The sequence below is a fragment of the Dipodomys merriami genome, unplaced genomic scaffold (genome assembly GCF_024711535.1).
Source record: "Dipodomys merriami isolate MVZ:Mamm:240054 unplaced genomic scaffold, mDipMer1.0.p SCAF_62, whole genome shotgun sequence".
In the NCBI taxonomy this organism is placed as follows: domain Eukaryota; kingdom Metazoa; phylum Chordata; class Mammalia; order Rodentia; family Heteromyidae; genus Dipodomys; species Dipodomys merriami.
This window is the reverse complement of record NW_027206202.1, coordinates 5,157,650-5,168,371: the sequence shown is the minus strand read 5'-3', so window position 1 is coordinate 5,168,371 and position 10,722 is coordinate 5,157,650. Positions and strand designations below refer to the sequence as shown.

Below are 10,722 nucleotides of genomic sequence, written 5' to 3'. Positions count from 1 at the left end.
TCAGCGTCCTCCTCCCACTGGTGCACTAAGTGGACTTGTTAAACATGAACATCATGTTCACAGCACACAGTAGGTATGTGGGAGCATAATCAGATTGGTACGCCTGAGTCTGCCCTTCAGATTCTAAAGCTCTCCTCTCCAGCTTTCTTCAGGGCTCCTTCAGAGGGCTCTTTAGCGCTCTGCTCTGGCTGGGATAGTTCCAAGTTTTCATCACTGCTCACCAGAAGACAGCTGTGGCCTGTCACCTCTCAGTGCCTTGGCACCACATCCACTTGACACCAAGAGGCCAGTTTGCTACGTGGTATTTATTCAATGATATTCTGGGTTTAGTGACCACCTACATCATTCATTGCTAGTCTCTTCTGGTCACCTGCACACCTCAACTCTCCATCTGGGATTGAGAGGTCACCAAGCCAGGGCTGACCTGCCAGCTGAAGGTTCCGATGACTAAATGGGGTTCACATTAAAGAGCTCAAAGGGAGCTGGTGAAAGAAGAGGGTGAGGATGGACATGGGGGTCCTGAGTCAGGGCCCAGAGGCCTGAGCAAGGCCTGGGGTCAGCTTTGCCCTCTGTCTAGAGGCTCCATCTAAGGGCAATACTAAGGCACAGTGGTGAAGGACAGGACTGACCAACCAAATGTGGTTTCTGGTCTGGCAAGCAGCCTCCCGCCTGCAGACAGCTCAAGAGGCCAAGTATTCCACCTAGATCACTCCGAACACATGCAAGTGGCACACTCAAATGATGGAGACGAGGTCTTCCTTGGAAGAGAGTGCCTGGAGGCCCCTCTGCCCCAGGACCAACCAGGTCCCTCAGAAGGTCCCTGAGAACAGCAGCCTGGGAGCAACCAAGACTTTCAAAGGCTGACAAGGCACAGATTGGGTAGATGAGAAGGTAACAATCCAGGAAGAAAGCTTTGGCAGAGACTGCAGTGCCCACCAGCATGCGGAGACAAGACAGCTGTCAGCCCAAATGGTCATGTGAAATGCTTCCACATCTCCCATGCTGCCCCTACAAAACACACACACACACACACACACACACACACACACGCACGCACGCACACACACGCACGCACACACACGCACACAGAGACACACACACAGAGTCTATAGAACAGGCCAGAGACTGGCATTCAGAGCCTGACATCAGGAGAGAACAGTTGGCACTCTGCACTAAAGCCCTGGGATGAGACCCAACAGTGAAAGGAACGGTGGCCCAAGTTGAAGTCAAAGGCCCATCTGGAAAGTTAGGCCGCGCCTAAGACAGCCAGGTCTGGAAAGTCTCTCACTTCTCCCACTTCGCTGAAGGGCTGTCCACCCTGGTTGAAGGTGAGTTTATACCGTAACCGGATGGGTTCCTGCAACAGAAGGGAGGGAAGATGTTAGGTTCCAGGGGAGGAGGCTCTCAAAACTGTCCATGGACAGAGGCATACTGGCCTTGCCTCCTTGGGGCGGTCTACACTTCTGAAGGTGTGGGACCCATTAGGAAGACAGGTGTCAGGCCGGTCCTGTCTCTCCCTCAGTTGGAAGCTATGATAATCCACCATATACCTTCTTGTAAGTCCCGAAGACAACCAGCCCCCAGCAACAGCTGTCCTATTCCCAGCACGGGAGTCATGTGAGATCTTAGAACCAGTCGCCTTTCCCCTGCTAAGGCCACCACGAGCACGTACTTTATGTGGATTGTCGAGCAGCAGCATCTGGGAGATCACGGCTGGAGGCATCAAAGGGCTGAATGCAGGCAGCTTGGAGCTGGAGGCCGGCTGCAGCTTTACCCGCATGGACTGCCGGGGGAGAGGGGAAGACATAATCTACCACATACCTCACCCCCACCAGCCCCCCCCCCCCCCCCCCAGCTCCTGCCTCAGTGACAGCTCAGGTAGGCAGGCGCATGACTCCACCTCCCAGAGGAGATCAGGCATCTCGGGGGCCGTGGGCGCCATCCAGTGGTGGAGCCCCATGGTGGTTCCTTCCAGTGGAGGGAGGAAAGGAGTCCGAACAGCCTTTCCTCCATTCACACATCTGAACCAGTGGCAAGAGCTGGCACCTGACAGGCCACATGAGAAGAGCAGCAGCTCACAGTGCGCTGAAGTCGCTCTGTTTCTTACTAGCTCTTATGATCCTGAACGAAACATTTAATTTCTGAACCTTCTGTATAAAACATTTAGTAACTGCCAAAGACGGCCATTAAGGATTAAGACTGCATGTCTTTCCTCTAGGATCTCTTCCCTTCAAGACACATCCCTTCAGGTGATGGTGGCATGGCTGACATCCTTCGAAAAGGGTGGACACATTGGCCAAGTCCCTCTACACCCCAAGTCCAACATATACAAGTGCCATCAACGAGGCCAACCACAGCCTTGGCCTGAGGGGTCCTTGTGCACACCTCAGGCCAGGTGGCAGTTTTTAGTTTGTTTTCTTAAGATAGGCTGTCACAGCCAGGCACCAGTGGCTCACACCTGCAATCTTAGCTACTAAGGAAGCTGAGATCTCAGGATTGTGGTTCAAAGCCAACCCAGGCAGGAAAGTCCGTGAATTAACCACCAGGAAACTGGAAGTGGTGCTATTGCTCAAGTGCTGGAGCGCTCACCTTGAGCTGAAGAGCTGAGGGACAGTGCCCAGGCCCAGAGTTCAAGTCCCACGACTAACCAAAAAATAGAAAAAAGAGATAGGCTGTCACACTATGGGGATCTCCTGAACTCTTGTGATCCTCCTGTCTCATGTTCATGTACCACCAACCTGACTTAAAGTTTTAGTGATGAAATGGGCTTAGGACCATGTAAGCCTGAACCTGCTGGCAGTCACTTTCCTGCTCTGTGTACACAGTATGAGAATAGTGCCAAGAAGGAGTCAAGAGATGGAAAGAGCCTCAAGAGCCACTGAAAACCCTGCCTGGATACGCTCGCAGCTGAGGCCAAATACCAATTCAATTACAATTCCCATCTGAAGTTCCACAAGTTAGCGTGAAGATTCTCATTCCCAATGATGATGGGCATGACTGGAAACGCCACAGGAGCTGGCCAAGCAGAGGACTCACCTTGGGCACAGCCACCTGAAACATGATGTCCCAGACAGGCTGCGTGGCAGTGCTCATCATAGTCAGCAGTAAGACCTGCACCTCCGGATGGCCCGGGGCTCCGGTCTGGGAGAAGTGCAGCAGAATGCGGAAGCCATTGCGGTCATATACGATAACCGGGGGCAGGCTGCCTGGAGACAAGGATCCAAACACAAGGGTTGGTTCGGCTGCACTATGTTGTCCTAGGCCTTCCCAACTACCTGCCCCCACCATCAGCAGTTTTTGAAGAGAGGTAAGATTATAGTTAAAATAATGCACAAACACTTTAGAAAATAGAGAATATTAAAAGGAATTTAAAAAAAAAAAAACCTTTGGCTGGGAGTGTGGCTTAGTGGTAGAGTACTTGCCTAGCATGCATGAAGCCCTGGGTTCAATTCCTGAGTACCACATACACAGAAAAAGCTGGAAGTGGCACTGTGGCTCAAGTGGTAGAGTGCTACTTGCTAACCTTGAGCAAAAGAAGCTCAGGGACAGTGCCTAGGAGATAGGAGTCTCAGTCTTTCCTGCCTGGGCTAGCTTTGAACCATGATCTCAGATCTCAGCCTCCTGAGTACCTAGGATTACAGGCCACCAGCGCCTGGCTGTGAAACTCTTATCTCCAATTAACCACCAGAAAACCGGAAGTGGTGCCTAGCCCTGAGCTGAAGAGCTCAGGGACAGCGCCCAAGCCCAGAGTTCAAGCAAGCCCCATAACAACAAAACCCAAACTGTAAAGCAAGTTTCAAATCAATAGGCTTAATGAAATTCCAATGGAAAATATTAAAAGATGTTTTAATTTACCTAAGAAGTGACTATAACATTAATTTGAGGAGAATAATAGATGGTATTTAAATAAAAATATTACAACAAAACCCCTACTTTCTAGAATGTACACTAATTTTTTTTTTTTTTGGTTGGTCATGGGCTTGAACTCTGGGCTTGGGCACTGTCCCTGCGCTCTTCAGCTCAAGGCGAACACTCTACCGCTTGAGCCACAGCGCCACTTCCAGTTTTCTAGTTGTTTACTGGAGTCTCACGAACTTTCCTGCCCAGGCTGGCTTTGAACCGTTATGCTCAGCTCTCAGCCTCCTGAGTAGCGAGGATTACAGGCGTGCGCCACCAGCGCCAGCATTAATATTTTTTTAATTTTAAAATTTTCTGGTCCTGAAGCTTGAAATCAGGGCCTGGACACTGTCCCTTTTGCTCAAGGCTAGTGTTTTACCACTTGAGCCACAAATCCACTTCTGGCTTTTTTCTTGGAGGGAGGGAGTGCTTAATTGGAGATAAGAATCTCATGGACTTTCCTGCCTGGGCTGGCTTTGAACCTCAATCCTCAGATCTCAACTTCCTGAGTAGCTAAAATTACAGGTGTAGGGCACTGATGCCCAGCTAATATACTAATTTTTAATGAGACCAACAAAAGAAGAACAGGCACATTTGTATTAGCAAATGCTTGGAGATCAAATTGCAATTCAAATAAAGTGACATAAAACAGAGCATGCAGCAGGTGTGGTTGTGCATATCTGTAATCCCAAGCTACTTGAGTGTCTGAGGTAGGAAGATCAGGCGTATAACTCGTCCTGCCCCTCCCCCTAATAAATGCACAGAGCATGAGAAATCAACCCAAATATGGAACTTAACATGAGAATAAATACTTGACAAATCAGTGGCTAACTCAACACATAGCACAAAGATGATTGCCCAACCATATGGAAAAATCTACCAGCCAAAGGCCACTTATCAAACTGTATAAGATAGCCAGGTGCCAGTGGCTCACTGGCTGGGCCTTTCATTGTTCTTCTGGAGCAGAGGTAATACCCACTTTTATGAGTGTCAAATCCTTCATCCTTTTTTTTTGTCAGTCGTAGGGTTTGAACTCAGGGCCTCCATCTCTGAGCTTTTTTTTTTTTTTTTTTGGGGGGGGGGGGGGTCCAGTCATCATGGGGCCTGAACTCTGGGCCTGGGCGCTGTCCCTCAGCTCTTCAGCTCAAGGCTAGCGCTCTACCACTTGAGCCACAGCACTACTTCTGGCTTTTTTCTTTTTGCTTATGTGGTGCTGAGGAATCGAACCCAGGGCCTCAGGCATGCAAGGCAAGCGCTCTACCACTGAGCCACCTTCCCAGCCCCATCTCTGAGCTTTTTTGCTCATGGCTGGCGCTGTACCACTTGAGCCTCTGCTTCACTTCTGACTTTTTAGTGGTTAATTAGAGTTAAGAGTCTCACGGACTTTCCTGTCTGGGCTGGATTTGAATCGTGCTCCTCCAATCTCAGTCTCCTAAAATTACAGGGCCCTCCAGGATTACAGATGTGAGATATCGTGTCTGGCTCCTCCTCTTCTTTGCTGGCCACATAAAACATCTATCTTTTTGTTTTTTGTTTTTGTTGGTCATGGGGCCTAAACTCTGGGCCTGGGCGCTGTCCTTCAGCTCAAGGCTAGCGCTCTACCACTTGAGCCACAGCATCACTTCCAGCTTTTTCTGCTTATGTGGTGCATGCAAGGCAAGCCCTCTACCACTGAGCCACCTTCCCAGCCTAAAACATCCCTTCTGGAATCCCCAGGAGTGAACATCATGTTCCTAAGCACACTTCATCAGAGCTGGGCCCAGTGGCTCACATCTGTCACTGTAGCTACTCTATGCAGAGTTCAAGGCGAACCGAAGCAACAAGTTCATGAGGCCTCAGCTCAATCAGGACCTATTCCTGTTATCCTTGCTATGCTTACAGCATAAATAGGAGGACTGCAGCCCAGATTGGCCTGAGAAAAAACAAGCACCTATCTGAATAATGAAAGGAAAAAAGTCTGGCTGTATGGTTCAAGTGATAGAGTACCAACCCTGAAAGCTCAAGACCAGAGTCCTGACCCCAATACTGACAAAATACATATACATACATACATAGACATATAGATATGTATAATCTGTATCTATTAAATATCTACATAAATGTGTGTGTGTGTGAGAGAGAGAGAGACAGAGAGAGACAGAGAGAGACAAGGAAGTCTCCATTTATCTTCTGCCCCTGGCAAGCTGACCAACAATGAGGAGGAAGCCCAGGAGGCTACCAGCAAGAAGAAAAGCAGGAACAACCATACTTACTGGGCTTCACAGACTCCAAAGGGACAAACACCTGAGCCAGAGGTGTGTTCTGTGATGCTGGGGAAGAGGCCAGGGAGCCAGCCTCCCACGACCAGCCCGGGGAAGACTTGGTACCTGGTGGCACTTCCTTTGGAATACTTTTCTGTGGCACATAATTCCTACAGAGAGACATACAAATAAAACAAAACTCAAGACTAGTCAAACCTTCGAAGAATCCGAGAAATCCATGATTTGGCTCTCTGAAAAACAAGGTGAGGAAAGGAAATACATACTCGATACACACGGAAGGAATGACGGACCACTACACACAGCCAATGACTTGGAGCCAGTAAGGATGGGGCACATGGAGGCCCAAAGATGACCCATGACATGAAAAGAGACAGGCTGGCCGGGCGCCGGTGGCTCACGCCTGTCATCCTAGCTACTCAGGAGGCTGAGATCTGAGGATCACGGTTCAAAACTAGCCCGGGCAGGAAAGTCTGTGAGACTCTTATCTACAATAAACCACTCAGTAAACCAGAAGTGGTGAAGTGCTCGCCTTGAGCTGAAGAGCTGAGGGACAGCACCCAGGCCCCACAACTGACAAAAAGAAGAGAGAGAGAGAGAGAGAGAAGAGAGACAGGCTGGATGGAGCACACTTTCTAATTACCAGCTACAATAATGCACTAACTTCTATATTATACACAACACACACAAAGCAGAGACAAATGCTACATTGTTTTTACAGACTAGTGCTTAGGACCTCCTGTTATAGTTCTATATATATTGTATATTATATTTATATATTATTCCCCTAGTCTTTATGAAACTCCTTCAGGACACCCCAGCCAGAGCATGTAGGCTGGAAGGAGAGCAGGAAATGGAGAAGTGGCACACTGCGGCTGAATAGCAAGAGGACGCTGATCCATGGCTGCTGGCTCCCAGCGCCACCCCAGGCCCTACGTCACGTGCCAAAGCCTGACGCTTTCACTTCCCATACCCAGACTCACAGGGACCCTGGAGACAGCTGTGGCGAGAGGAGATCCAGCAAGTTCCTGTCTCCAGAAGGGCTCTGCATGCCGCCTTCTTGGGGATTCTTTTCCTTGCAGCAACTCTGACCAGCAACCTGTATGAGGCAAGGGGGAGAAGCAATACAAGTGCTTCAGCCCTAGTTTCATGTGTGCCTGGAGCGGAAGAGAGAGGACAGAGCACAGGACTTCCGAAGAAGGCACCCCCTTTCTTCAGGAAGGGAGCAGGAGAGGTTTGCTGCAGACTGGGTGAAGAAGAGCTCTGGGCCACCAAACCCACCGGCTGTTCCTAAAGGTCCCTTGGGATCCAGCCAACACCCCTCCCCTGGGGCAAGTGTATTGGAAACCCTTCCTGCCCCCTCTCAGGGCTAGTAAGAGCATCCTTCCTTACCTTACTCAGAACAGGAGCATCACTGATCCCTGTAAGAGAGAAACAAGAGTGAGGGAGGCACTTGCTAACTACCAGACACGAGACCAATGGCACAGCTGCCCTCCCTGGACATGGAGAAAGTCTACACAAACCTAATGTATGCACAGTCACCAGACCCCGCAAACCTGAAGGGACTTTTCTGAACTATGTACATTGAGCCCCTCAAAAGCAAGGCTGTGCTCCCCACTCTCCACTCAGCACCACAATGCTTACCCTAAATGGCTGTCTCACCTAAGGCTGCCAGGTCCTGATGAAGCAGAGATGGCATCACAGGCCCAGCCTGCCCAGATGCACTGTGCATGTCCAGATCGATCAGGGGGCAGTTCTTGCTACAGCCTGTGGGATTCTGAAACACTAGAAATAAAGACAGACAAGGTTAGAAGGCTCAGCCAGAGGTGAGAGTCCAGGCTCTGCTGAAATCCAACCAGCATCTGCAATGTTCCCCGAATCTGAAGACATCAGACTTCAACCCTCAAGCACCTCCCACTGCAGCTGAGCATCTGGACAGAGCCAGGACTAGAATTGGGACCAGAGGATGGCCTTCCTGGCCGAGACTGCATTGTTGACTACATTGTTCTCCAGGGGCCCAGGAGCCCAGGCCTCAGCAGATTAGGTTTCTTCTTCAACTTGAAGGCCTTTAGAGGTTTGTGACCAGATAGGATCAGGCCACCTGCACATATCCCAGGCCTAGCTTAGTAGGGGCTACAAAGATATCATGCCAAGCTCAATGCGGGCTGCTAGGCCAAGCTCCAAGCAATCTCCCCGCCCTCCCCCCTGCACCTTGGCAGTTCTGGGGCTTCAACTCAGGACCTCACAGTTCCTAGGCAGGCATTTCACCACTAAAGCCATGCCCACAGCCTTTTTTTTTGCCAGTCATGGGGCCTAAACTCTGGGCCTGGGTACTGTCCCTCAGCTCTTCAGCTCAAGGCTAGTGCTCTACCACTTGAGCCACAGCACCACATCCGGCTTTTTCTGCTTATGTGGTGCTGAGGAATCAAACCCAGGGCCTCATGCATGCAAGGCAAGCGCTCTACCACTGAGCCACCTCCCCAGCCCCAGCCCACAGCCTTTTTGTGCTTAGTTATTTTTCAAGTGAGGTCTTGAACTTTTGCCTGGGTGTGGCCTTAAGGACCATGATCTCCCTACCCCTGATTACAAGTGTGATCCATCATGCTTGGCCTGCCAAACAGCCCCAGTCCAGAAATATTGCAATGTAAATGCCTTTTCTTTTTCTTTTTTGTCAGTCATGGGACTAGGCCTAGGCTCTGTCCCAGGACAGATAAGAGTCTCGCCAGGGCTGGGAAGGTGGCTCAGTGGTAGAGTGCTTGCCTTGCATGCATGAGCCGGTGGCTCACGCCTTTAATCCTAGCTACTCAGGAGGCTGAGATCTGAGGATAGTGGTTCAAAGCCAGCCCATGAAGGAAAGTCCCTGAAACTCTTATTTCCAATAAACTGCCAAAAAACCAGAAGTGGTACTATGGCTCAAGTAGTAGAGCGCTAGCCTACCACTTGAAGAGCTGAGAAGCTGAGGAACAGTGCCCTGGCCTAGAGTTCAAGCCCCATGACTGACCAAAATAAAAAAAAAAAAGTCTCACAGACTTTCCTTCCCTGGGCTGACTTTGAACCATGATCCTCAGATCTCAGCCTCTTGAGTCGCTAGGATTACAGGCATGAGTCACCAGCACCCGGTTGCCTTTTATTTCTTTATTGATTGCATTACTGGCATAAACTGTAGGGCCTTGTGCTAGGCTAGGGCCTTGTGCTAGGCAAGTGCTGAGCCACCAAAGACTATTTCTGGGATTTGTAGCTCTGGTAAGTGAGCACTTAGGAGAAGATGCAAATCTGGGCACGGCATAGCCTCTGTCTGTGTGTGTGATCACAGCGGGGGCCCAGCTAGGCAGTGGCAAGTGGATGCTCTTGTGGTGCTGGAGAGGAGAGGAAAGGGGACTGAGACAGGTCCCTTTTCTGTGCCATATCCTCCACCCCTCCAGCCCCCCACCCCCCCCACCCCCTCACGCCCTCCAACACACATACACTTCTTTCCCAGGACTTCCAAGCAGAAGACAGAGAAGTTCCTGGCACATACCTCTAGAGACAGGAATGTCTCCCACTGAGCTAGTCACTGTGTTCCCAAAGGTGACTCGGCCCTCCATCACCTGTTTGTACAGCAGAACTCCCTGGGTGAGGAGGTCGTTGGCCTGGAGAATCTCCGCTGAAGGAATAAGAGAATGAGAACCCTGGTGAGCAGCCCCGCCTCCATGTTTCTCAGCCAGTCCACAAAGCAGCCCTCATGAGCCGAGCCTATGATCCTAGCTACTCAGGAGACTGAGATATCTCAGGATCCAGTTTGAAGCCAGTCCAGGCAGGAAAGTCTCTGAAACTCTTATTTCCATATATCCACTAAAAAGCTGAAAGTAAAGCTGTGGCCCAAGTACATGAGTGCTAGCCTTCAGCAAGAAAGCTCAGGGACAGCACCTAGGCCCTGAGTTCAAGACCCAGTATGGGCATACACAGTGAAATAAGCAGTCTTCACACACCAGGCTGAGCACTTCACCACTCAATCCTGAGTCTCTCTTTGCTCTCAAGAGAGGAAACAAATACTCCACCATGTTCACACCACTATCATGTTGCTGACATGTACTCTCAAAATGCTGCTCTTTGAGGAACTAAAAGGAACACTTTAATTTTAGTCTAAAACTAAAATCCAATCCCCGCATGCAGGAGGCTGAGGCAGCAGAAATGTTTCAGCCTATGTAGGAACCTGTTTGAGAACCAAACAAACCAAAAGAGCCATCTTGTCAATGTGGATGCAACTATGAAGAGAGTTCTGAGGGCAGTTTGGAACACAAATCAGCTTTCGAGCCCAGCAGTTCCATAGGAGTATAAACATAGAGCTAGTTTTTCCCGTGAAAACTTGGCATCCAAATTGTAATGTGCTTAAACATAATCTGCACACTTGGATTTCGAAACTGCCTGAGCATTTGTGATAGGGTCCAGCGACCTACAATGGGAGACGGATAGAACAACATTCACAGGCCAAAGCACCATACACTACTTCTAAGGAGTAGGCTAGTGCTAACCCTGACCCTGACCTTCATGTCCCCAAATGTTAAGCTGCTAAAGGAGGCTCCAAATT

At 49.8% G+C, this 10,722-nt stretch overlaps 1 protein-coding gene across 1 annotated transcript in view; it reads right to left on the bottom strand.

The window, feature by feature from the left end:
• Positions 1-287: 287 nt before the first annotated feature.
• Gga2 (golgi associated, gamma adaptin ear containing, ARF binding protein 2) overlaps positions 288-10,722 on the bottom strand; it is a 35,552-nt gene continuing 25,117 nt past the window's right edge. Inside the window, exons 10-17 of the mRNA XM_070004339.1 lie at positions 9,673-9,798; positions 7,818-7,940; positions 7,548-7,576; positions 7,139-7,254; positions 6,150-6,307; positions 3,037-3,206; positions 1,673-1,783; positions 288-1,357 (exon numbers count right to left, since the gene is read on the bottom strand). Of these exons, the coding sequence (XP_069860440.1) occupies positions 1,247-1,357; positions 1,673-1,783; positions 3,037-3,206; positions 6,150-6,307; positions 7,139-7,254; positions 7,548-7,576; positions 7,818-7,940; positions 9,673-9,798 (944 nt within the window). The 3' untranslated portion in view covers positions 288-1,246. The remainder of the gene's footprint in view (positions 1,358-1,672; positions 1,784-3,036; positions 3,207-6,149; positions 6,308-7,138; positions 7,255-7,547; positions 7,577-7,817; positions 7,941-9,672; positions 9,799-10,722) is intronic.